The sequence below is a fragment of the Syngnathus floridae genome, unplaced genomic scaffold, assembly GCF_059516105.1.
Source record: "Syngnathus floridae isolate MCC-2025c unplaced genomic scaffold, RoL_Sflo_1.0 HiC_scaffold_81, whole genome shotgun sequence".
NCBI lineage: Eukaryota > Metazoa > Chordata > Actinopteri > Syngnathiformes > Syngnathidae > Syngnathus > Syngnathus floridae.
In genome coordinates this window covers 111,315-138,275 of record NW_028284110.1, presented here as the reverse complement: position 1 = coordinate 138,275, position 26,961 = coordinate 111,315, and the positions used below count along the sequence as shown (strand labels likewise).

The 26,961-nt window shown below is 49.1% G+C and overlaps 2 protein-coding genes and 2 long non-coding RNA genes across 6 annotated transcripts; all 4 read left to right on the top strand.

Annotated features, from left to right (window-relative positions):
* Positions 1 to 2,342: 2,342 nt before the first annotated feature.
* LOC148377854 (uncharacterized) lies at positions 2,343 to 4,153 on the top strand. Of its 2 annotated transcripts, none has more exons than XR_015856381.1 (4): positions 2,343 to 2,483; positions 3,529 to 3,599; positions 3,736 to 3,840; positions 3,985 to 4,153. It is a non-coding gene; the product is annotated as an uncharacterized LOC148377854 (long non-coding RNA). The 2 variants fall into 2 exon arrangements; XR_015856380.1 differs by lacking the exon at positions 2,343 to 2,483 and adding an exon at positions 3,299 to 3,444.
* Positions 4,154 to 4,177: 24 nt separating this feature from the next.
* On the top strand, positions 4,178 to 4,793 carry LOC148377853 (janus kinase and microtubule-interacting protein 3-like). The gene is made up of 3 exons (XM_088368118.1): positions 4,178 to 4,295; positions 4,519 to 4,581; positions 4,668 to 4,793. Exons 1-3 carry the CDS (start codon positions 4,227 to 4,229, stop codon positions 4,791 to 4,793), a joined length of 258 nt encoding a protein of 85 aa, XP_088224244.1. The 5' UTR covers positions 4,178 to 4,226.
* An 18,157-nt stretch (positions 4,794 to 22,950) lies between these two features.
* Positions 22,951 to 24,761, top strand: LOC148377852 (uncharacterized). Of its 2 annotated transcripts, none has more exons than XR_015856383.1 (4): positions 22,951 to 23,091; positions 24,137 to 24,207; positions 24,344 to 24,448; positions 24,593 to 24,761. It is a non-coding gene; the product is annotated as an uncharacterized LOC148377852 (long non-coding RNA). The 2 variants fall into 2 exon arrangements; XR_015856382.1 differs by lacking the exon at positions 22,951 to 23,091 and adding an exon at positions 23,907 to 24,052.
* A 24-nt stretch (positions 24,762 to 24,785) lies between these two features.
* On the top strand, positions 24,786 to 25,401 carry LOC148377851 (janus kinase and microtubule-interacting protein 3-like). The gene is made up of 3 exons (XM_088368116.1): positions 24,786 to 24,903; positions 25,127 to 25,189; positions 25,276 to 25,401. Exons 1-3 carry the CDS (start codon positions 24,835 to 24,837, stop codon positions 25,399 to 25,401), a joined length of 258 nt encoding a protein of 85 aa, XP_088224242.1. The 5' UTR covers positions 24,786 to 24,834.
* The last annotated feature ends 1,560 nt before the right edge of the window (positions 25,402 to 26,961 follow it).

The following is a 26,961-nucleotide window of genomic DNA, read 5'->3' as shown; positions in this document are numbered from 1 at the left end:
GCGCTTGTACTTCCTGCGGAGGATGAGGAGAGCCCACCTGCCCCCACCCATCATGAGGACGTTCTACAGGAGCACCATAGAGAGCATTCTGACAAGCTGTCTCTCTGTGTGGTGTGGAGGCTGCACCGCCTCCGATTGGAAGAACGTGAGGAGAGTGGTGAGGACAGCAGAGAGGATCATAGGGGCTCCTCTTCCCTCCATTCAGGACATTTCATCTCAGCGCTGCATGTCCCGTGCCCGTAACATCATCAATGACCCATCACACCCCCACCATGGACTGTTCTCCCTGCTGCCCTCTGGGAAGAGGTTTGCAGCATCCGCTGCAGGTCCACCAGGTTCTGCAACAGCTTTTTCCCTGCTGTCATCAGACTGTTGAACACTAGAACTGTTGAGCTCTAAACTGAACTCTGCATCACACATTCACAGAACTGTACTTTATGACACTACGGACCTCTATCTTGCACTATCTCGCACTACCAACTTTACTGAACTTGTATAAACCCTTTAAATAGAAGTTTAATACATGGTTTAGCATTCCTCTGCACACTCTTGAATACTGTTTTGCCTACTTGCACTATTGCATAATTATCACTGCTGCACTTTATACTTATTTTTAATATATATATATATATATATATATAGTATATATGTATATATATATATTTTCATAGGGTATGTTACTTCTATTCAACTGCAATATCACTACTTTGTTGTAAGACGTATGCAACGGAATTTCGTTTTGTATGCACCATGTGCAGACAAGATGACAATAAAGTTTGTCTAAGTCTAAGTCATGTCAGGTCAGCTGTCTGGAGAGAGAGAGAAGTCAGGACCTGCGGGCGGAGCACCACCGTGCCACCGCCGCCATGACGGAACTCAAAAGCAAACTCCATGAGGAGAAGCAGAAAGAGTTAGCCATTACCAGGGAGACATTACTGCGGCAGCATGAAATGGAGCTGATGAGAGTGATCAAAATCAAAGATGGAGAGATCCAGCGACTGAATGCCTTGGTCCTCAGCCTGAGGGACGGCTCCATGGACAAGGTGATCCGCTCTATCCGTGTCTGACTATCCGCACGCCACGTCGGGCTTCGATGCGGCCGCTACCGTATTGTGTAGCTTGTCCCCAGTAAGCGTCGCGGCGCTCCGTTGCGGTCTCAACGGCCCGGTGTGGCGCAATGTCTGCTCAGGTGAGGAGGGGGGGCGCTTTGCTGGCGGAGGTGGAGGAGACGCAGCGGTGTCGGGAGACCGAGCGGTGTCGCCTCCACCAGGAGCGCGGAAGAAGCCCTGGCAGCGGCCCAGCAGGCCTGGCAGTCCCGAGCGGCCGAGCTCCGATCGGCTCATCACCAGCATCGGGAGGAGCTGAGCCGAACCAAGAGAGACTGCGAGAGGGAGATCCGCCGACTGGTAGGACTGATCAGATGCGCGGTGCGTGGCTATGTTCCCAATTTCGTTGTATACCTGCAGTGCAATGACACCTAAGTCATTCTATTCTATTCTATTTCACAAGAAGAAAATGTCCGGTTGCTCGCTTCGCTTTTGTCACAGCAAAGGTGTTCTAGTCGATTCAAGAAAAAAATTGGCCGGTTGCTCTCTTTGTTTTTGTCACAATTCTGGCAAATGAGTTTGCCCGCCTGCCTGAGCGCTCCCCGTTTGTACATCCAGACGGATGAGATCAAGCTGAAAGACAGAGCGGTTAGTGTTTTGGATGAAGCCCTGGGGCCGGCCACGTCCACCGCCTTCAGCTGCAGACTCAGGCTGCCGAGCAGCAGATCGCTGCCCTGAGGGATTCCCAAAGGGCGGGCCTAAACTACCCTGGAAGTGGGGTCAACGCCGCTACTAGCAATCCTCTTCATTGCGTAAGCCACCTCATCACACACTTGCAGTACGCATGACTTAGTTCGTTGCTGGAGGAAGGTAGCACAAAAACAGTTTTGAACTTTGAACGAGTGCTTGTGTGTGTGTGTTGCGGGGCGTTTTCAGTCTCAGGAGGATCGGGACACGCGACGGTTTCATCTGAAAATCGCTGAGCTCAGCGCAGTCATCAGGAAACTGGAGGATCGAAACGCCCTGCTTTCTGAAGAGCGCAATGAACTGGTAATTTATTGACGGCACGCTTGAAGGTTTGCGCTACGTTTGATGCGCGCCATCCAGCGAGGCACCCATTGCGCTTGCTTATTAGTTGAGCGGCGCGGCGAGTCGGTTGCCTGGTAGATGTCTTTTATTGGGAGCCAAAGCCACGATTCCGTTCAAACCGATGCAAAAGGAATGGATACGTTCTGGCCCGCGTGTTGTGCGTCTTTCACATCCCGCACTTCATGCTTGCAGCTAAAGCGACTGAGAGAAACAGAAAGCCAGTTTCTGCCACTCCTGTACAAAAACAAACGCCTGAGCAGGAAGAATGAAGAACTCTCGCTGGTGCTGTGTCGCCTTGAAAACAAAGTGCGCTTTGTCACCCAGGAGAACGAGGAGATGGCAAGCTTGGTAAGTCGACGCGGACAACGGCGGCGTGCCAACAGAGTCCACTGCATTTGTGTTCCACAGAGAAGGCCTAGTTCGCTCAATGACCTGGACCGCGGTTGCGGCCAGCAGGACGGTGAAATGGAGTTCCTTCAAGTTGTGGAGCAGCGGCACATCATCGACGACTTGTCCAAGGTCTTCAGGCAGGCGACTCGGTGCACGTACGGCAGCGCCGCGCTCGCTCGCTGTCGCCAGGAAACCTTTTCCGTCCAAAGCTTGGCCGGCGGCCGCCATCCAAAAAATTGGCCCCTTAAATTCCGACCTTTCAAGCAGGAGCATTGTGCGCACGCGTTTGAACACGCTTTAGACTTGTTTTGCCGTTTTCAGCAGCTCAAAGCTCCCGTTTTGTCAGCGCCTTTGCCACTCGCTGTGCGCTGAAAACGACGGACTTGCCCGGCTGCTCAGCCCGTCAACCATGAGCCGCGAGCGCGACGTCATTGTCCGTAGGCAGCTAGTGGCAAAATGCACCCTGTTAGAGTTGCGCTCGCTCCAACTTATTTTGCAAGAACCACACGGGAGACAAGTAAGTTCTTTTGGACACCTGCAGGTGGAGAGTCCATCCGTTGTACGAATGAAGTCTGACTCTCGGCTCCTGCACGAGCATTTTAATTAAGAGAAACAGGGTGGGTGTAAGAGTGGATTGAATAGAGGAAGCCCTTGACCTCTAGTCAAAACATAGCAAGGGGTGTTTTACGACTTTGTGTAGGAAGGGATAAGCGATAGGGATAAATAAGGGATAAATAATATTATTTATTACAGGTCGCAGTCAAAGTCAAAGCAACACAATGATACGATAAAGATAATCTGGAAAACCCTGACACACCCTGTAGTTGTCACTTTTGGAAAAGACGAGCGTCCCTCCAATCATCGCCGGTGACGTGTTTTTCAGGCTCTGGAGACAGGAGCTCATGTCAGAAATGTCATTGTGAGTCGCGTTTGTTTCTGCGCCGGAGCCGTTCGTTCCCTTTGCATCCAAAGAATCTCAAAGGCGGATTATTTGTGTCGACAGGAGAGAGATTTGCTGCTACGATACCGACGTCGAGAATCTCTGAGGAGGAACAAAGCGTGAGGTCCTGCAAGGTGAGTCTGTTTGTTTGCGGCTGCTTGGTGTTGCGCAAGATGAAATGGCCTTTTTCTCGCTATCGTTCCTCTCGTCGATTCATCGTGAGGTGTCGCTTCAGTTTGTTCAGAGAGATGTTTGCTTCCGCGCCCGCAGGTCATCGAAACATTTTACGGCTACGACGAAGACGTGTTGGTGGACTCGGACGGATCGTCCTTGTCTTTTCACACCGACAGAACCCCCGACACGGAACCCGAAGAGGTAGCCCGCCATTTCTGCCAGCGTATTGGCACCAAACATTCCTCTTCAGCCTGGAATCGGACTCGTCTTTGCGTCGCGGGTGCTTTGTCGCCGGTCTGACTGATTCTGGTACTAGTGCTGTGTTGCATTGGTGTGTGCATGAAGAGGCGGAGCTTCGCTACCGCCAGCTGACGCAAGAATATCAAGCGCTGCAACGAGCCTACGCTCTGCTAGCCCAGACCAGCGAAGGGGACTACGACGCCGAGAAGGAGATCAAGGTGGCGCCCCTTCCCGCAACCCCCGGCCGGGTCGCAGCCTCCCCGTTCTCACCCAGCCTCGGGTGTTCTCTGGTCTGAAAGGAGGAGGAGGAGCCTCCCTCCTCCTCCTTTCAGACCAGAGAAAAGCTGATGGTAGAAATGGGTCACTATCAAAGCAGAGTAGCAGATCTGGAGTCAGCGCTGAAGCAACAAGGACAGGTAAGCTCATCAATGAGCACACCTTTTTCTCAGACAAAATAGCTACATTCTTCAGTCACTCATCCGTCTGGCATTACTGGACCAACCCCCCCCCCCCCCCCCCCCCCCGAACGTGGCTGGGAAAATGCGGAGAAAAGCAAATGTCATTTTCCAGTCAACCAAAGAATTTGTGGATGAAAATGACACAACATTCCAAAGCTGTCCACGCGTTTGTCTCTTCTAGAATGTCAAGTGGGTGGAGGAGAAGCAGCTGCTGCGTCAGAGCAATCAGCAGTTGGCCGAAAAGGTGACGGAAAGAAAGGCGCTGGGCGGAGTCGCTTGGCGTCACACCTGTCGGGAAGCCCCGCAGATGAGGTCTGACTGTCTTTTCAGGTCAGGCGGATGGAGGCGGAAGAAGCGCGTCTGAAAGAGCACATCCAGGATATCCGAGACCAAAACGAACTGCTTGAGTTCCGCATCCTGGAGCTGGAGGTGGGAAGACTCGCACAAGCGTGTTGAGGCCAGAGATGTGACGGACGGACGGACGGACGGACGGACGGATGCATGCCTCTGCCTTTCAGGAGAGGGAGTGGCGCTCCCCCGTCTTGAAGTTTCTGCAAGTCCGTTTCCCAGACGGCCTCAGCCCTTTGCAGATCTACTGCGAGGCCGAGGGCGTGAGCGTACGTAAGGCGTCCCTCGCAACCCTAACCTTAACCCGAGGTCCCAGAACACCTTACATTGCTCCTTGCGCCTTTCCCCCGGACATCGTCATCAGTGATCTGATGAAGAAGCTGGACATCCTGGGCTATAACGCCGTAAGTGTATGTCGAACTCCTTATGTTCGCACTCCACGAGACTCGGCGGCTCAAATGTGACTTTTGGAAGGCTTTGCGCTGAAAGAAGCTTGTTGACGCTGTGCCTTTGGGCTCTTGCAGAATCTCACCAACGAGGAGCAGGTGGTCGTGATTCACGCCAGGACCCTTCTCACCCTAGCCGAGAAGGTAACGCGCACGTCCACGCACGCTCTCGCATTCTGCTTATGTGACAGCAGCCTTTCCTCAGTGGTTAGAATACATCAAAGTGACCAAGTCAGCACTTCAACAGAAGATGTTGGACATTGAAAGTGAGAAGGTAGACAGACACGCGACATCAGCCAAGGGGAACTCCGGCAATGTGCCCCAACAATTCTGACCTTGAGCTGTGCTAGGATATGTTCTGCAAGCAGAAGGGCTACCTGGATGAAGAGTTGGACTTCAGGAAGTGTTCCATGGACCAGGCTCATAAGGTAAGCCGCCCTCAAATCTCCCGCCGGACCACTGATGGACGAGGATTGCGGCCCAGAGGATCCTGGAGCTGGAGGCCATGTTGTACGAGGCGCTACCGCAGCGGGACTGCCCCGCCACGGACGGCGAAAAAGCCAGCCACGCTGGCGTGAATGACGTGCTGACGGCGGATCAGAGAGAAGAGCTTAGGAGCGCCGTGGACCAATGGAAGCGAGCCCTGATGTGCGAGTTGAGGGAGCGCGACGCTTGCATCCTCCAAGAGAGAATGGATCTGCTGCACAGCGCGCAACAGGTAAGGGCCCAAAGCCAGCCCGGCACTTACTTGCACGCTTACTGGCTTTTGAATGCCACTTTCCATTTGTCCGTCCTAGAGGAACAAAGAGCTGAAAGAATTCATCGAAGCTCAGAAGAGACAAATCAAACAATTGGAGGAGAAGTTTCTGTTTCTCTTTCTATTCTTCTCCTTGGCCTTCATTCTGTGGCCCTAACACCAGCTGGTGAGTGAGCTCCAGCGGCACCGCACTCGACACCTCCGATACACTGCCAGCCGGTCTCAGACGTTGGCAGACGCTCCGATGCCAACGTATACCCCCCGCCACGGTGACAGAGGCACCGCGTCACACCGGCGCTCATCCAATCAGAAGGCAGGAAAAGCAAATTCACATGCAGGGCACTTTTGAACCAGAAGAGAGCGCCACAAAAAACGGTTGTTGCCCCAAACGCGCACTAAAAAGGGTCAGAATAACAAGAGTCCCACTGGCCAGCCGGGGCCACCCGTCCAGCTGTTTCTTCAGGGGGGAAAAAAATTGGAGTCACCGGTGAGTACATTTTGCATTTAGCTCTGCTTTTCTGCTTCTGTCTTCAAGTGTGTGGCATCCTGCGATCAAAGATTCAGCCAACCCCAAAGCGGTTGACCTCAACGTCCCACCACCATGCCTACCAGAGCAGGTGACGTGATGCTTTGGACATCCTTCCGTCTCAGATGCCCAAAAGTACTCTTTGCCACATCTGCGGCAATACGGTGTCTTTTCAAAGGTGCAAATAAATCCAGCGTGGGCGGAACACGCACGTCTTCGGTTTTTCCCGCTTTGTTTGTGTGACAGCTGTTGTGAAAATTTTATACAAATAAAGTTGTATAGTACAGGTTTGGCCAAGCCGCAACTCCCGAACCGCATGCGGCTCTTTTATGTTCATATCAACATTTGTGTGTGTGTGTGTGTGTGTGGGGGGGGGGGGGGGGGGTTGTGCGTGTTGGCTTCACTTGAGTTCAATTTGGTATTTTGGTCAAAAGCGCATGTGGTGAAATTCCACAAAGTAGGATGGGCAAACACATTTCTTTAAACTATGAGTGTCAATTGGGCTCTCGAAATGGCAGGGAAAAGATGCACAGCAAAACGAAAATACGTAGATGAACACAGGACGTTTTAATCAGAGTGGGAAAGTTTCTATTTTTTGTTGAACGTGATGGCAAACCATTCTGCCTGATATGTCAGACCTCAGCGCATTTCAAAGATTCAAATCTTCAGCGCCATGCACTTCAGCTCACTCCATGCTAACATTGATCAGGCGTCGAACCCGCATCATCATGCTTAAGAGGTGGCCATGCTAACCAGTGCGCCATTATGTCAACGCATAATAACTAAGTCTACTGGTCAAAACAGCGGTTACTATATGACGTCGCTACGTCGTGGTCACGTGACGCAGACAAGACGTCAATGGACGTGGGCAGAGTTAACTTGTTTAAAAGGGAGTAGGCAGAAGAAATATTTAATTTATTTAAATCTATTTTGAGTGCACACCATTATGCCAATGCATAACAACTGTAAATCTACTAAACAAAACAGCGGTTGCTATATGACATCTGCCACGTCGTGGTCACGTGACATACGTGACGTCGATGGGCGTAACTTTCGCCGGAATTCAAATCCGCGGGGAGAGTTAACTTGTTTAAAAGAGAGTGGGCAGAAGAATTATTTAATTTATTTAAATCTATTTGGTGTGTGCGCCATTATGTCAATGCATAACAACTGTAAGTCTACTAAACAAAACAGCGGTTGCTATATGAGTCTGCCACGTCGTGGTCACGTGACGCGGACGTGACGTCGACGCCTACTTTACATCCCACCGATCACAGGACCCCCTCGGCTGCATAACCGTGCCCCCTTCCCAACCAATCGGATTTGCTATACGCGAAAACGACGCCAATGGAAAGAGCTTCCGCCCAAATTTAAATCCGTGGGCGTGGCTCGCAGCAGGAAGTAGGAAAATGGCGGCGATGTTGACAAAGACACAGCGGATGGTAACATACGACTAACAAGAGAAATAGTTTTATTTTCTGCTTGCAACTGGACCGTCCAGAGCGTACACGGTAAGTACAACTCATCGTTTTTAAAAAGAAGTACTTTTGTTGCCCTGAAAAGCGAGTGAGCGTGGCGTTTGTGGGGGACGTCGAATTTCGACGATTCTTTCTGGTCAACGGTTGTAAATGATTGTGTTGATTAAAAAAGAAAACTTGATGTAACTCTACTTTTAACTGCCGTTTCAGATAGATTTGGAATTGCATCACATCCAATTTTGCCTAGAGCGTACACGGTAAGTAACACTCGTTGTGTTTAAGGAGATTTACGTTTGTAATAGCAGAAGTGTAGCCGCGTTGCGTTGTACGTGTGAATGTTGGTCCGGGCGAAATGTTAATGTTTAATTTCATTCCTTTAGGTTCCACGGTGTTTGTTGGCTGCAAGTTTTCCACTGCAAGAAGAGGCTCATATCATTGACCAGGAGCGAGCTACAATGGTGAGTAGCCATAACATTTATGTTAAACACTTCCTATTTCATGTCTAACAGTACTTGATTTAACAAATAACCATAAATAAATACAGTGTGGGCACTGAAGTTAACATATGTGATTATACTGCCTAATCTGTCACCGAGTAGATTGTTGCAAAGTAATATAAGATCCAAAGTTGTAATTCAGAATAGTTTTCAAAAGAAGGCCATTAGAATTATATACAAGTCTGATTACCCTGAACAAGCTATTAATTAAATCACAAATTCTTCAATTCAAAGATTTGGTAGATTATCAGACAAATAATGTCTAACAGTAATTGATTTAACACATCACGATAAGTAGATTGAGTGTGGGCACTCTCAAGTTAACATATGTGATTATACTGCCTAATCTGTTACAGAGTATGTTGTTGCCAAGTAATGTAGAATAGATCCAAAGTAGTAATCCAGAATAGTTTTGAAGAGGCCATTAGAATGATAAACAAATCTGATTACCTTGAACATAATAACAAGCTAAGTGTTTAATATGTCCTATGAAGTCAAAATTGGGCACCATCATGTGGTGAAATTTGGAATTGCATCACATCCAATTTTGCCTGGGAACAAACAGATTACATAAATCTTAGTTTTGAATAAGCCACTCCTTCTCAAACAAGTAAACTCTGCCCATTTTGCGCAGTAGATGTTCTGTTAATATCTAGTATTTATACAAAGTCATAATTTAAATTGCTTTCAACCTTCATTCATCGGTTCAACCAACATTACTCGCTCTTATTACCAACTTGTATTGATTTAACTAAGCGTTTAATACTTCCTATCAGGTCTCAAATCGAGATTTGGCAAAATACAATTTCAGCAAATCCAATTTTGCCAGGGAACAAAAATAGATTAAATAAACTAAATAAGTCCTCTTCCCATTAAATAAATCAGAAAAGTCTGTCTTGTAACCAGTCCTCTTCAAACAAGTAAAGTCTGCCCATTTTGTGCCGTAGATTTTGTGTCTATGCCTAGTATTTAAACAAAATCATAATTTAAACGACTTCTTTCCTTCATTCACTTTGGAAATTTGGAATTGCAGCAAATCGAATTTTGGCAGGGAACAAAAATAGATCAATTAAACTAAATAAGTCTTCTTCCCATTAAATAAATTAAAAAAGTCTGTCTTGTAACCAGTCCTTTTCAAACAAGTAAAGTCTGCCCATTTTGTGCCGTCGATTTTGTGTTAATGCCTAGTATTTATACAAAATCATAATTTAAAGGACTTCATTCCTTCATTCACTTTGGAAATTTGGAATTGCAGCACATCAAATTTTGCCTGGGAAGAAAAGTAGATTAAATAAATTTAATAAGTCTTACTACTTCCCATTAAATAAATTAAATACGTCTTACTTGTTCCCACTCCTTTTCAAAACAGTAGTTTAAAACGAGGGCCCTTCACTCAATCTTTAACCTCAACCCCGCACGTTGTGTTGTATCTGTGAATGTTGGTTGTGGCCAAATGATAGTTTTCTTTCATTCGTTTAGGTTCCAAGAAAACTTGATGTAACTCTACTTTTAACTGCCGTTTCAGATAAGCGGGTATTACGTCGCAGTCAAATGCCGCGGATATGACGTAATTGCCCGAACCTCCGCCAAAATTCAAATCTGTTGGCGCGATGGCCGTGAGCCACTGAGCAGCGACGATTATCAACAGAAATATCTTTATTTTCTGCTTGCAACTGGACCGTCTAGAGCGTACACGGTAAGTAACACTCATTGTGTTTAAGGAGATTTACGTTTGTAATAGCAGAAGTGTAGCCGCGTTGCGTTGTACGTGTGAAAATTGGTCGAGGCGAAATGTTAATGTTTAATTTCATTCCTTTAGGTTCCACGGTGTTTGTTGGCTGCAAGTTTTCCACTGCAAGAAGAGGCTCGTATCATTGATCAGGAGCGAGCTACAATGGTGAGTAGCCATAACATTTATGTTAAACACTTCCTATTTCATGTCTAACAGTACTTGATTTAACAAATAACCATAAATAAATACAGTGTGGGCACTGAAGTTAACATATGTGATTATACTGCCTAATCTGTCACGGAGTAGATTGTTGCAAAGTAATATAAGATCCAAAGTTGTAATTCAGAATAGTTTTCAAAAGAAGGCCATTAGAATTATATACAAGTCTGAGTACCCTGAACAAGCTATTAATTAAATCACAAATTCTTCAATTCAAAGATTTGGTAGATTATCAGACAAATAATGTCTAACAGTAATTGATTTAACACATCACGATAAGTAGATTGAGTGTGGGCACTCTCAAGTTAACATATGTGATTATACTGCCTAATCTGTTACAGAGTATGTTGTTGCCAAGTAATGTAGAATAGATCCAAAGTAGTAATCCAGAATAGTTTTGAAGAGGCCATTAGAATGATAAACAAATCTGATTACCTTGAACATAATAACAAGCTAAGTGTTTAATATGTCCTATGAAGTCAAAATTGGGCACCATCATGTGGTGAAATTTGGAATTGCATCACATCCAATTTTGCCTGGGAACAAACAGATTACATAAATCTTAGTTTTGAATAAGCCACTCCTTCTCAAACAAGTAAACTCTGCCCATTTTGCGCACTAGATGTTCTGTTAATATCTAGTATTTATACAAAGTCATAATTTAAATTGCTTTCAACCTTCATTCATCGGTTCAACCAACATTACTCGCTCTTATTACCAACTTGTATTGATTTAACTAAGCGTTTAATACTTCCTATCAGGTCTCAAATCGAGATTTGGCAAAATACAATTTCAGCAAATCCAATTTTGCCAGGGAACAAAAATAGATTAAATAAACTAAATAAGTCCTCTTCCCATTAAATAAATCAGAAAAGTCTGTCTTGTAACCAGTCCTCTTCAAACAAGTAAAGTCTGCCCATTTTGTGCCGTAGATTTTGTGTCTATGCCTAGTATTTAAACAAAACCATAATTTAAACGACTTCTTTCCTTCATTCACTTTGGAAATTTGGAATTGCAGCAAATCGAATTTTGGCAGGGAACAAAAATAGATCAATTAAACTAAATAAGTCTTCTTCCCATTAAATAAATTAAAAAAGTCTGTCTTGTAACCAGTCCTTTTCAAACAAGTAAAGTCTGCCCATTTTGTGCCGTCGATTTTGTGTTAATGCCTAGTATTTATACAAAATCATAATTTAAAGGACTTCATTCCTTCATTCACTTTGGAAATTTGGAATTGCAGCACATCAAATTTTGCCTGGGAAGAAAAGTAGATTAAATAAATTTAATAAGTCTTACTACTTCCCATTAAATAAATTAAATACGTCTTACTTGTTCCCACTCCTTTACAAAAAAGTAGTTTAAAACGAGGTCCCTTCACTCAACCTTTAACCCTATTTATTCACCTTCTAGGCTAAGTGTTAAAGGCTAAGTGTTAAAGGCTAAGTGTTAAAGGCTAAGTGTTAGAGGCTAAGTGCCAGAGGCTAGGCGCCAGAGGCGAGTTTTTGTGGGCTGAAGTTTTAGTGGGGTTAGTGTGAATACAATCCAAAAGAATACAACAGAATACAATACAATAGAATATAATACATTAAATAAATTAAATACGTCTTACTTGTTCCCAATCCTTTTCAAAAAAGTAGTTTAAAACGAGGGCCCTTCACTCAACCTTTAACCTCAACCCCGCACGTCACATTGTGTTGTATCTGTGAATGTTGGTTGTGGCCAAATGATAGTTTTCTTTCATTCGTTTAGGTTCCACGGTGTTTGTTGGCTATGTTTTCCACTGTCAGAAGGATGAAAATACAAAGTACAACGCTTGGACGTGGGCGAAGACGTCACCGGTGAGTCCTTCCTTCCTATTTATTTACCTTCTAGATGCTAGAGGCTAAGTGTTAGAGGCTAAGTGTTAGAGGCTAAGTGTTAAACACAATACGAACAACACAACGATACTGCACTGAACAACACGATACCGCACTGAGAAACACGATACCGCACTGAACAACACGATACCGCACTGAACAACACCATGCCGCACTGAACACCATGCCGCACTGAACAACACCATCCCGCACTGAACAACACCATGCCGCACTAAACAACACCATGCCGCACTGAACAACACCATGCCTCACTGAACGACACCATGCCGCACTGAAAGACACCATGCCGCACTGAACGACACCATGCCGCACTGAAAGACACCATCCCGCACTGAACACCATGCCGCACTGAACAACACCATCCTGCACTGAACAACACCATCCCGCACTGAACAACACCATGCCGCACTGAACAACATTATGCCGCACTGAACATTATGCCGCACTGAACAACACCATGCCGCACTGAACAACACCATGCCGCACTGAACAACATTATGCCGCACTGAACAACACCATGCCGCACTGAACAACACCATGCCGCACTGAACAACACCATGCCGCACTGAACAACATTATGCCGCACTGAACAACACCATGCCGCACTGAACAACACCATCCTGCACTGAACAACACCATTCCGCATTGAACACCATGCCGCACTGAACAACACCATCCCGCACTGAACAACACCATCCCGCACTGAACAACACCATGCCGCACTGAACAACATTATGCCGCACTGAACAACATTACGCCGCACTGAACAACACCATGCCGCACTGAACAACACCATGCCGCACTGAACAACACCATGCCGCACTGAACAACATTATAACGCACTGAACAACACCATCCCGCACTGAACAACACCATGCCGCACTAAACAACATTATGCCGCACTGAACAACATTATGCCGAAATGAACAACACCATGCCGCACTGAACAACACCATGCCGCACTGAACAACACCATCCTGCACTGAACAACACCATCCCGCACTGAACAACACCATGCCGCACTGAACAACACCATGCCGCACTGAACAACACCATGCCGCAATGAACAACACCATCCCGCACTGAACAACATTATGCCGCACTGAACAACATTATGCCGCACTGAACAACATTATGCCGCACTGAACAACATTATGCCGCACTGAACAACATTATGCCGCACTGAACAACACCATGCCGCACTGAACAACACCATGCCGCACTGAACAACACCATGCCGCACTGAACAACACCATGCCGCACTGAACAACACGATCCCGCATTGAACAACACCATGCCGCACTGAACAACACCATCCTGCACTGAACAACACCATCCCGCAATGAACAACACCATGCCGCACTGAACAACACCATCCCGCAATGAACAACATTATGCCGCACTGAACAACACCATGCCGCACTGAACAACACCATGCCGCACTGAACAACACCATGCCGCAATGAACAACACCATCCCGCACTGAACAACACCATGCCGCACTGAGCAACACCATGCCGCACTGAACAACACCATCCCGCACTGAACAACACCATGCCGCACTGAACAACACCATTCCGCACTGAACAACACCATGCCGCACTGAACAACATTACGCTGCACTGAACAACACCATGCCGCACTGAACAACATTATAACGCACTGAACAACACCATCCCGCACTGAACAACACCATGCCGCACTAAACAACATTATGCCGCACTGAACAACACCATGCCGCACTGAACAACACCATCCTGCACTGAACAACACCATTCCGCATTGAACACCATGCCGCACTGAACAACACCATCCCGCACTGAACAACACCATCCCGCACTGAACAACACCATGCCGCACTGAACAACATTATGCCGCACTGAACAACACCATGCCGCACTGAACAACACCATGCCGCACTGAACAACACCATGCCGCACTGAACAACATTATAACGCACTGAACAACACCATCCCGCACTGAACAACACCATGCCGCACTAAACAACATTATGCCGCACTGAACAACATTATGCCGAAATGAACAACACCATGCCGCACTGAACAACACCATGCCGCACTGAACAACACCATCCTGCACTGAACAACACCATCCCGCACTGAACAACACCATGCCGCACTGAACAACACCATGCCGCACTGAACAACACCATGCCGCAATGAACAACACCATCCCGCACTGAACAACATTATGCCGCACTGAACAACATTATGCCGCACTGAACAACATTATGCCGCACTGAACAACATTATGCCGCACTGAACAACATTATGCCGCACTGAACAACACCATGCCGCACTGAACAACACCATGCCGCACTGAACAACACCATGCCGCACTGAACAACACCATGCCGCACTGAACAACACGATCCCGCATTGAACAACACCATGCCGCACTGAACAACACCATCCTGCACTGAACAACACCATCCCGCACTGAACAACACCATGCCGCACTGAACAACATTATGGCGCACTGAACAACATTATGCCGCACTGAACAACACCATGCCGCACTGAACAACACCATGCCGCACTGAACAACACCATGCCGCAATGAACAACACCATCCCGCACTGAACAACACCATGCCGCACTGAGCAACACCATGCCGCACTGAACAACACCATGCCGCACTGAACAACACCATGCCGCACTGAACAACACCATGCCGCACTGAACAACATTACGCTGCACTGAACAACACCATGCCGCACTGAACAACACCATGCCGCACTGAACAACACCATGCCGCATTGAACAACACCATGCCGCATTGAACAACACCATGCCGCACTGAACAACACCATCCTGCACTGAACAACACCATGCCGCATTGAACAACACCATGCCGCACTGAACAACACCATCCTGCACTGAACAACACCATCCCGCACTGAACAACACCATCCCGCATTGAACAACACCATCCTGCACTGAACAACACCATGCCGCACTGAACAACACCATGCCGCACTGAACAACACCATTCCGCACTGAACAACACCATGCCGCACTGAACAACACCATCCTGCACTGAACAACACCATCCCGCACTGAACAACACCATGCCGCATTGAACAACACCATCCTGCACTGAACAACACCATCCTGCACTGAACAACACCATGCCGCACTGAACAACACCATGCCGCACTGAACAACACCATGCCGCACTGAACAACACCATGCCGCACTGAACAACATTATGCCGCACTGAACAACATTATGTCGCACTGAACAACACCATGCCGCACTGAACAACACCATGCCGCACTGAACAACATTATGCCGCACTGAAAAACACCATGCCGCACTGAACAACACCATCCCGCACTGAACAACACCAAGCCGCATTGAACAACACCATGCCGCACTGAACAACACCATGCTGCACTGAACAACATTATGCTGCACTGAACAACACGATCCTGCATTGAACAACACCATGCCGCACTGAACAACACCATCCTGCACTGAACAACACCATCCTGCACTGAACAACACCACCCCGCACTGAACAACACGATCCCGCATTGAACAACACCATCCCGCACTGAACAACACCATGCCGCACTGAACAACACCATGCCGCACTGAACAACACCATGCCGCACTGAACAACACCATGCCGCACTGAACAACACCATGCCGCACTGAACAACACCATGCCGCACTGAACAACATTATGCTGCACTGAACAACACCATGCCGCACTGAACAACACCATCCCGCACTGAACAACACCATGCCGCATTGAACAACACCATGCCGCACTGAACAACACCATCCTGCACTGAACAACACCATCCCGCACTAAACAACACCATGCCGCACTGAACAACATTATGGCGCACTGGACAACATTATGCCGCACTGAACAACACCATGCCGCACTGAACAACACCATGCCGCACTGAACAACACCATGCCGCACTGAACAACACCATGCCGCACTGAACAACATTATGCCGCACTGAACAACACCATGCCGCACTGAACAACACCATGCCGCACTGAACAACACGATCCCGCATTGAACAACACCATCCTGCACTGAACAACACCATGCCGCACTGAACAACACCATGCCGCACTGAACAACACCATTCCGCACTGAACAACACCATGCCGCACTGAACAACACCATCCTGCACTGAACAACACCATCCCGCACTGAACAACACCATGCCGCATTAAACAACACCATGCCGCACTGAACAACACCATCCTGCACTGAACAACACCATGCCGCACTGAACAACACCATGCCGCACTGAACAACACCATGCCGCACTGAACAACATTATGCCGCACTGAACAACATTATGCCGCACTAAACAACATTATGTCGCACTGAACAACACCATGCCGCACTGAACAACACCATGCTGCACTGAACAACATTATGCCGCACTGAACAACACGATCCCGCATTGAACAACACCATCCCGCAGTGAACAACACCATGCCGCATTGAACAACACCATGCCGCACTGAACAACACCATGCTGCACTGAACAACATTATGCTGCACTGAACAACACGATCCTGCATTGAACAACACCATGCCGCACTGAACAACACCATCCTGCACTGAACAACACCATGCCGCACTGAACAACACCATGCCGCACTGAACAACATTATGCCGCACTGAACAACACCATGCCGCACTGAACAACACCATGCCGCACTGAACAACACCATGCCGCACTGAACAACACCATGCCGCAATGAACAACACCATCCCGCACTGAACAACACCATGCCGCATTGAACAACACCATGCCGCACTGAACAACACCATCCCGCACTGAACAACACCACCCCGCACTGAACAACACGATCCCGCATTGAACAACACCATCCCGGACTGAACAACACCATGCCGCACTGAACAACACCATTCCGCACTGAACAACACCATGCCGCACTGAACAACACCATGCCGCACTGAACAACACCATGCCGCACTGAACAACACCATGCCGCACTGAACAACACCATCCCGCACTGAACAACACCATGCCGCATTGAACAACACCATGCCGCACTGAACAACACCATCCTGCACTGAACAACACCATCCCGCACTGAACAACACCATGCCGCACTGAACAACATTATGGCGCACTGAACAACATTATGCCGCACTGAACAACACCATGCCGCACTGAACAACACCATGCCGCACTGAACAACACCATGCCGCACTGAACAACATTATGCCGCACTGAACAACATTATGCCGCACTGAACAACACCATGCCGCGCTGAACAACACCATGCCGCACTGAACAACACCATGCCGCACTGAACAACACGACGTCGCACTGAACAACACGACGCCGCACAGAACAACACGACGCCGCACAGAATAACACAATACCGCACAGAACAACACAATACCGCACAAACAGTTTTAGATAATATTACGTCGCAGTCATGTGACGCGGACATGACGTCAATAGGTGGAACTCACGGCAAAATTATAATCCGTGGGCGTGGCTTGCAACAGGAAGTAGGAAAGCGGCAGTTCTGGCAAACAAGACACAGCGGTTAGTAACACGATGACTAACAAGGCAAATATTTTTGTTTTCAGCTTGCAACTTGACCGTCTAGAGCGTACAAGGTAATTACAACTGTTTTTTTTTAGCCCTGAAAAGCGAGGGAGTGTGGCGTTTGGGAGGAATGTCGAACTCGGCGTCTGCTTCCAGCCACAGACGCCAAATTTCGACGATTATTTCGACTGGTCAACGGTTGTAAATTATTGCGTTGACTAAAAACTTTATTTAACTCTACTCTTAACTTTGCCGTTTCAGATATGCGGGTATTACACCGCGGAAATGACGTCAATAGGCTGAACTCTCGCCAAAATTCAAATCTGTGGGCGCAATGGCCTTGAGCGAGACACCGGATACAAACACGACGATTATCAACAGAAATATCTTTATTTTCTGCTTGCAAGTGGACCGTCTAGAGCGTACACGGTAAGTACAACTCATTGTGTTTAAAAAGATTTACGTTTGTGTAGTTTGCGTTGCGTTGTATCTGTGAATGTTGGTTGAGGCTAAATGTTAATGTTTAATTTCATTCCTTTAGGTTCCACGGTGTTTGTTGGCTGTATGTTTTCCACTGCAAGAAGAGGCTCGTATCATTGACCAGCAGGAGCTACAATGGTGAGTACCCCTTTCGTCTTCCATTTATGTTAAACACTTCCTATTTCATGTCTAACAGTACTCGATTTAACAAATAACCATAAATAAATACAGTGTGGGCAGTCACGTTAACATATGTGATTATCCTGCCTAATATGTTTATCACAAATATGTCACTAATCACTAATATGTTTATTTGTTTATCACAACACCTTTGGACCTTCAGCAATCGATTATTTCCCTTCATCTACATAGAGACAGAACGATGGTGTCTTAAACATCTCATTCATTTCACCAAATAACTTCACGCAGGTGGATAACGGCCGTCTCGGTCACGCTATGTTGCGTGATGCAGTTTTGAAGAACCAAATGCATTTATTCAATGAATAAGTCAAGCTAGTTCTATGTTTATGATGTTGTAAGTTACGGTACCGATTGAAGTTGAGTTCGAAGCCAGTGGAAAACAGCGCTGCGTTTGTGCTCTCCAGGTACAAATGTTGTGATCTCTGACTGACGACCGGGCGAGACTCGAGTAAGAGATGTCCAAACGAGCTCCGGCAGGGCGGGCCAAGGCGGAGCGAACGGACGCCCTTCAGGCCGCCAATGACGAGCTGAGAACCAAACTGATGGACGTCCAGTTAGAACTTCAGCAGGAGAAGAACAAGGTGAAAACCTCAACAGACAGACACTGCCTGCCTCCCTGCCTGCCTCCCTGCCTGCCTCCCTGCCTGCCTCCCTCCCTCCCAGTTTTCCCGATGTAGATTAGACATGCGTGTGCCATGACTGTGTCAGCCTACATCAACAAATGCACCGAGGACGTCAGCACCACTAAGAATATCATCACCCGGGGCAACCAACGACCCTGGATGACTGAGGAGGTACGTCAAACGCTACGAGCGCGGAACTCTGCCTTCAAGTCTGGCGACAAGGAGACACTGAGGACAGCGAGAGCCAACTTGAACCGTGCCATCAGGATAGCGAAGCGAGACCGCAGTCGAAAATTTCAGGATCGTTTCCACGACGTCAAAAACATCAGGAGTATGTGGCAAGGCATACGGGCGATTACAGACTACAACTCACCCTCCCCCCCCCCCGGTGGGTGTAGTTGATGCTGACTTTCTAAATGGTCTAAATAACTTCTTTGGGAGGTTCGAGGCACTAAACGGCACTCCAGCAGTTAAAACTGTCCCCCATCAGGAAGAGGAGGTACTCTGCCTTGACTCCGCCGATGTGTTGAAGACCCTGAGGAGAGTCAACCCCTGTAAGGCCCCTGGCCCCGACAACATTCCTGGGCGTGTGTTCAGGGAATGTGCAAGTCATCTGGCTGGGGTCATCACAGACATTTTTAACACCTCGCTGGGCCAAGCCACAGTGCCGGCGTGCTTTAAGACTGCCTCCATCATTCCGGTGCCGAAGAAACCTCAAATCACCTCATTTAATGATTACCGGCCTGTTGCACTGACTCCGGTTATGATGAAGTGCTTCGAAAGGCTGCTTAAAGGTCACATCGTTTCCAGACTCCCCCTATTATTTGACCCGTTCCAGTTTGCCGACCGGCAAAACCGCTCCACTCAGGACGCCATCTCCTCCGTTCTTCACCTGAGCCTGGCTCACCTGGAGGAGAAGAACACCCATGTGCGGAGGCTGTTCCTGGACTTCAGCTCAGCGTTTAACACCATCATCCCACAGCATCTGGTAGGAAAATTGGAACACCTGGGCTTCAACACCCCCCTTCGCAACTGGCTGCTAGACTTCCTCACCAACAGACCTCAGTCAGTCCGGGTCGGACAGAACACCTCTGATGTCATCACCCTCAGCACAGGCTCCCTTCAGGGCTGCGTCCTGAGCCCCCTGCTGTGCACCCTGATGACACACGACTGCGTCCTCAGGTTCACCACCAATCACATCGTGAAGTCAGCAGACGACACAACGGTGGTGGGGCTCATCAGAGACAACAACGACCTGGACTACAGAGAGGAGGTGGAGCAGCTGGTGGGCTGGTGCAGAGAAAACAGCCTGATCCTGAATGAGGAGAAGATGAAGGAAATCATCGTCGACTTCAGGAAAAAACAGCCTCACCACGCTCCACTGATCATCAACAGCTCAGCTGTGGAGGTGGTCAGCACCACCAAATTCCTGGGGGTCCACATCACAGAAGACCTCACCTGGACTATGAACACTACGGCACTGGTCAAGAGGGCACAGAAGCGCTTGTACTTCCTGCGGAGGATGAGGAGAGCCCACCTGCCCCCACCCATCATGAGGACGTTCTACAGGAGCACCATAGAGAGCATTCTGACAAGCTGTCTCTCTGTGTGGTGTGGAGGCTGCACCGCCTCCGATTGGAAGAACGTGAGGAGAGTGGTGAGGACAGCAGAGAGGATCATAGGGGCTCCTCTTCCCTCCATTCAGGACATTTCATCTCAGCGCTGCATGTCCCGTGCCCGTAACATCATCAATGACCCATCACACCCCCACCATGGACTGTTCTCCCTGCTGCCCTCTGGGAAGAGGTTTGCAGCATCCGCTGCAGGTCCACCAGGTTCTGCAACAGCTTTTTCCCTGCTGTCATCAGACTGTTGAACACTAGAACTGTTGAGCTCTAAACTGAACTCTGCATCACACATTCACAGAACTGTACTTTATGACACTACGGACCTCTATCTTGCACTATCTCGCACTACCAACTTTACTGAACTTGTATAAACCCTTTAAATAGAAGTTTAATACATGGTTTAGCATTCCTCTGCACACTCTTGAATACTGTTTTGCCTACTTGCACTATTGCATAATTATCACTGCTGCACTTTATACTTATTTTTAATATATATATATATATATATATATAGTATATATGTATATATATATATTTTCATAGGGTATGTTACTTCTATTCAACTGCAATATCACTACTTTGTTGTAAGACGTATGCAACGGAATTTCGTTTTGTATGCACCATGTGCAGACAAGATGACAATAAAGTTTGTCTAAGTCTAAGTCATGTCAGGTCAGCTGTCTGGAGAGAGAGAGAAGTCAGGACCTGCGGGCGGAGCACCACCGTGCCACCGCCGCCATGACGGAACTCAAAAGCAAACTCCATGAGGAGAAGCAGAAAGAGTTAGCCATTACCAGGGAGACATTACTGCGGCAGCATGAAATGGAGCTGATGAGAGTGATCAAAATCAAAGATGGAGAGATCCAGCGACTGAATGCCTTGGTCCTCAGCCTGAGGGACGGCTCCATGGACAAGGTGATCCGCTCTATCCGTGTCTGACTATCCGCACGCCACGTCGGGCTTCGATGCGGCCGCTACCGTATTGTGTAGCTTGTCCCCAGTAAGCGTCGCGGCGCTCCGTTGCGGTCTCAACGGCCCGGTGTGGCGCAATGTCTGCTCAGGTGAGGAGGGGGGGCGCTTTGCTGGCGGAGGTGGAGGAGACGCAGCGGTGTCGGGAGACCGAGCGGTGTCGCCTCCACCAGGAGCGCGGAAGAAGCCCTGGCAGCGGCCCAGCAGGCCTGGCAGTCCCGAGCGGCCGAGCTCCGATCGGCTCATCACCAGCATCGGGAGGAGCTGAGCCGAACCAAGAGAGACTGCGAGAGGGAGATCCGCCGACTGGTAGGACTGATCAGATGCGCGGTGCGTGGCTATGTTCCCAATTTCGTTGTATACCTGCAGTGCAATGACACCTAAGTCATTCTATTCTATTCTATTTCACAAGAAGAAAATGTCCGGTTGCTCGCTTCGCTTTTGTCACAGCAAAGGTGTTCTAGTCGATTCAAGAAAAAAATTGGCCGGTTGCTCTCTTTGTTTTTGTCACAATTCTGGCAAATGAGTTTGCCCGCCTGCCTGAGCGCTCCCCGTTTGTACATCCAGACGGATGAGATCAAGCTGAAAGACAGAGCGGTTAGTGTTTTGGATGAAGCCCTGGGGCCGGCCACGTCCACCGCCTTCAGCTGCAGACTCAGGCTGCCGAGCAGCAGATCGCTGCCCTGAGGGATTCCCAAAGGGCGGGCCTAAACTACCCTGGAAGTGGGGTCAACGCCGCTACTAGCAATCCTCTTCATTGCGTAAGCCACCTCATCACACACTTGCAGTACGCATGACTTAGTTCGTTGCTGGAGGAAGGTAGCACAAAAACAGTTTTGAACTTTGAACGAGTGCTTGTGTGTGTGTGTTGCGGGGCGTTTTCAGTCTCAGGAGGATCGGGACACGCGACGGTTTCATCTGAAAATCGCTGAGCTCAGCGCAGTCATCAGGAAACTGGAGGATCGAAACGCCCTGCTTTCTGAAGAGCGCAATGAACTGGTAATTTATTGACGGCACGCTTGAAGGTTTGCGCTACGTTTGATGCGCGCCATCCAGCGAGGCACCCATTGCGCTTGCTTATTAGTTGAGCGGCGCGGCGAGTCGGTTGCCTGGTAGATGTCTTTTATTGGGAGCCAAAGCCACGATTCCGTTCAAACCGATGCAAAAGGAATGGATACGTTCTGGCCCGCGTGTTGTGCGTCTTTCACATCCCGCACTTCATGCTTGCAGCTAAAGCGACTGAGAGAAACAGAAAGCCAGTTTCTGCCACTCCTGTACAAAAACAAACGCCTGAGCAGGAAGAATGAAGAACTCTCGCTGGTGCTGTGTCGCCTTGAAAACAAAGTGCGCTTTGTCACCCAGGAGAACGAGGAGATGGCAAGCTTGGTAAGTCGACGCGGACAACGGCGGCGTGCCAACAGAGTCCACTGCATTTGTGTTCCACAGAGAAGGCCTAGTTCGCTCAATGACCTGGACCGCGGTTGCGGCCAGCAGGACGGTGAAATGGAGTTCCTTCAAGTTGTGGAGCAGCGGCACATCATCGACGACTTGTCCAAGGTCTTCAGGCAGGCGACTCGGTGCACGTACGGCAGCGCCGCGCTCGCTCGCTGTCGCCAGGAAACCTTTTCCGTCCAAAGCTTGGCCGGCGGCCGCCATCCAAAAAATTGGCCCCTTAAATTCCGACCTTTCAAGCAGGAGCATTGTGCGCACGCGTTTGAACACGCTTTAGACTTGTTTTGCCGTTTTCAGCAGCTCAAAGCTCCCGTTTTGTCAGCGCCTTTGCCACTCGCTGTGCGCTGAAAACGACGGACTTGCCCGGCTGCTCAGCCCGTCAACCATGAGCCGCGAGCGCGACGTCATTGTCCGTAGGCAGCTAGTGGCAAAATGCACCCTGTTAGAGTTGCGCTCGCTCCAACTTATTTTGCAAGAACCACACGGGAGACAAGTAAGTTCTTTTGGACACCTGCAGGTGGAGAGTCCATCCGTTGTACGAATGAAGTCTGACTCTCGGCTCCTGCACGAGCATTTTAATTAAGAGAAACAGGGTGGGTGTAAGAGTGGATTGAATAGAGGAAGCCCTTGACCTCTAGTCAAAACATAGCAAGGGGTGTTTTACGACTTTGTGTAGGAAGGGATAAGCGATAGGGATAAATAAGGGATAAATAATATTATTTATTACAGGTCGCAGTCAAAGTCAAAGCAACACAATGATACGATAAAGATAATCTGGAAAACCCTGACACACCCTGTAGTTGTCACTTTTGGAAAAGACGAGCGTCCCTCCAATCATCGCCGGTGACGTGTTTTTCAGGCTCTGGAGACAGGAGCTCATGTCAGAAATGTCATTGTGAGTCGCGTTTGTTTCTGCGCCGGAGCCGTTCGTTCCCTTTGCATCCAAAGAATCTCAAAGGCGGATTATTTGTGTCGACAGGAGAGAGATTTGCTGCTACGATACCGACGTCGAGAATCTCTGAGGAGGAACAAAGCGTGAGGTCCTGCAAGGTGAGTCTGTTTGTTTGCGGCTGCTTGGTGTTGCGCAAGATGAAATGGCCTTTTTCTCGCTATCGTTCCTCTCGTCGATTCATCGTGAGGTGTCGCTTCAGTTTGTTCAGAGAGATGTTTGCTTCCGCGCCCGCAGGTCATCGAAACATTTTACGGCTACGACGAAGACGTGTTGGTGGACTCGGACGGATCGTCCTTGTCTTTTCACACCGACAGAACCCCCGACACGGAACCCGAAGAGGTAGCCCGCCATTTCTGCCAGCGTATTGGCACCAAACATTCCTCTTCAGCCTGGAATCGGACTCGTCTTTGCGTCGCGGGTGCTTTGTCGCCGGTCTGACTGATTCTGGTACTAGTGCTGTGTTGCATTGGTGTGTGCATGAAGAGGCGGAGCTTCGCTACCGCCAGCTGACGCAAGAATATCAAGCGCTGCAACGAGCCTACGCTCTGCTAGCCCAGACCAGCGAAGGGGACTACGACGCCGAGAAGGAGATCAAGGTGGCGCCCCTTCCCGCAACCCCCGGCCGGGTCGCAGCCTCCCCGTTCTCACCCAGCCTCGGGTGTTCTCTGGTCTGAAAGGAGGAGGAGGAGCCTCCCTCCTCCTCCTTTCAGACCAGAGAAAAGCTGATGGTAGAAATGGGTCACTATCAAAGCAGAGTAGCAGATCTGGAGTCAGCGCTGAAGCAACAAGGACAGGTAAGCTCATCAATGAGCACACCTTTTTCTCAGACAAAATAGCTACATTCTTCAGTCACTCATCCGTCTGGCATTACTGGACCAACCCCCCCCCCCCCCCCCCCCCCCGAACGTGGCTGGGAAAATGCGGAGAAAAGCAAATGTCATTTTCCAGTCAACCAAAGAATTTGTGGATGAAAATGACACAACATTCCAAAGCTGTCCACGCGTTTGTCTCTTCTAGAATGTCAAGTGGGTGGAGGAGAAGCAGCTGCTGCGTCAGAGCAATCAGCAGTTGGCCGAAAAGGTGACGGAAAGAAAGGCGCTGGGCGGAGTCGCTTGGCGTCACACCTGTCGGGAAGCCCCGCAGATGAGGTCTGACTGTCTTTTCAGGTCAGGCGGATGGAGGCGGAAGAAGCGCGTCTGAAAGAGCACATCCAGGATATCCGAGACCAAAACGAACTGCTTGAGTTCCGCATCCTGGAGCTGGAGGTGGGAAGACTCGCACAAGCGTGTTGAGGCCAGAGATGTGACGGACGGACGGACGGACGGACGGACGGATGCATGCCTCTGCCTTTCAGGAGAGGGAGTGGCGCTCCCCCGTCTTGAAGTTTCTGCAAGTCCGTTTCCCAGACGGCCTCAGCCCTTTGCAGATCTACTGCGAGGCCGAGGGCGTGAGCGTACGTAAGGCGTCCCTCGCAACCCTAACCTTAACCCGAGGTCCCAGAACACCTTACATTGCTCCTTGCGCCTTTCCCCCGGACATCGTCATCAGTGATCTGATGAAGAAGCTGGACATCCTGGGCTATAACGCCGTAAGTGTATGTCGAACTCCTTATGTTCGCACTCCACGAGACTCGGCGGCTCAAATGTGACTTTTGGAAGGCTTTGCGCTGAAAGAAGCTTGTTGACGCTGTGCCTTTGGGCTCTTGCAGAATCTCACCAACGAGGAGCAGGTGGTCGTGATTCACGCCAGGACCCTTCTCACCCTAGCCGAGAAGGTAACGCGCACGTCCACGCACGCTCTCGCATTCTGCTTATGTGACAGCAGCCTTTCCTCAGTGGTTAGAATACATCAAAGTGACCAAGTCAGCACTTCAACAGAAGATGTTGGACATTGAAAGTGAGAAGGTAGACAGACACGCGACATCAGCCAAGGGGAACTCCGGCAATGTGCCCCAACAATTCTGACCTTGAGCTGTGCTAGGATATGTTCTGCAAGCAGAAGGGCTACCTGGATGAAGAGTTGGACTTCAGGAAGTGTTCCATGGACCAGGCTCATAAGGTAAGCCGCCCTCAAATCTCCCGCCGGACCACTGATGGACGAGGATTGCGGCCCAGAGGATCCTGGAGCTGGAGGCCATGTTGTACGAGGCGCTACCGCAGCGGGACTGCCCCGCCACGGACGGCGAAAAAGCCAGCCACGCTGGCGTGAATGACGTGCTGACGGCGGATCAGAGAGAAGAGCTTAGGAGCGCCGTGGACCAATGGAAGCGAGCCCTGATGTGCGAGTTGAGGGAGCGCGACGCTTGCATCCTCCAAGAGAGAATGGATCTGCTGCACAGCGCGCAACAGGTAAGGGCCCAAAGCCAGCCCGGCACTTACTTGCACGCTTACTGGCTTTTGAATGCCACTTTCCATTTGTCCGTCCTAGAGGAACAAAGAGCTGAAAGAATTCATCGAAGCTCAGAAGAGACAAATCAAACAATTGGAGGAGAAGTTTCTGTTTCTCTTTCTATTCTTCTCCTTGGCCTTCATTCTGTGGCCCTAACACCAGCTGGTGAGTGAGCTCCAGCGGCACCGCACTCGACACCTCCGATACACTGCCAGCCGGTCTCAGACGTTGGCAGACGCTCCGATGCCAACGTATACCCCCCGCCACGGTGACAGAGGCACCGCGTCACACCGGCGCTCATCCAATCAGAAGGCAGGAAAAGCAAATTCACATGCAGGGCACTTTTGAACCAGAAGAGAGCGCCACAAAAAACGGTTGTTGCCCCAAACGCGCACTAAAAAGGGTCAGAATAACAAGAGTCCCACTGGCCAGCCGGGGCCACCCGTCCAGCTGTTTCTTCAGGG

What these genes read in the sequence shown, in the direction of transcription:
- LOC148377853 (XM_088368118.1), top strand. Translation starts at nt 4,227, where the DNA reads ATGGTAGAAATGGGTCACTATCAAAGCAGAGTAGCAGATCTGGAGTCA. An exon ending in CGCTGAAGCAACAAGGACAG is followed by an intron (nt 4,296 to 4,518) that starts GTAAGCTCATCA and finishes TGTCTCTTCTAG; the next exon opens with AATGTCAAGTGGGTGGAGGA. An exon ending in ATCAGCAGTTGGCCGAAAAG is followed by an intron (nt 4,582 to 4,667) that starts GTGACGGAAAGA and finishes CTGTCTTTTCAG; the next exon opens with GTCAGGCGGATGGAGGCGGA.
- LOC148377851 (XM_088368116.1), top strand. Translation starts at nt 24,835, where the DNA reads ATGGTAGAAATGGGTCACTATCAAAGCAGAGTAGCAGATCTGGAGTCA. An exon ending in CGCTGAAGCAACAAGGACAG is followed by an intron (nt 24,904 to 25,126) that starts GTAAGCTCATCA and finishes TGTCTCTTCTAG; the next exon opens with AATGTCAAGTGGGTGGAGGA. An exon ending in ATCAGCAGTTGGCCGAAAAG is followed by an intron (nt 25,190 to 25,275) that starts GTGACGGAAAGA and finishes CTGTCTTTTCAG; the next exon opens with GTCAGGCGGATGGAGGCGGA.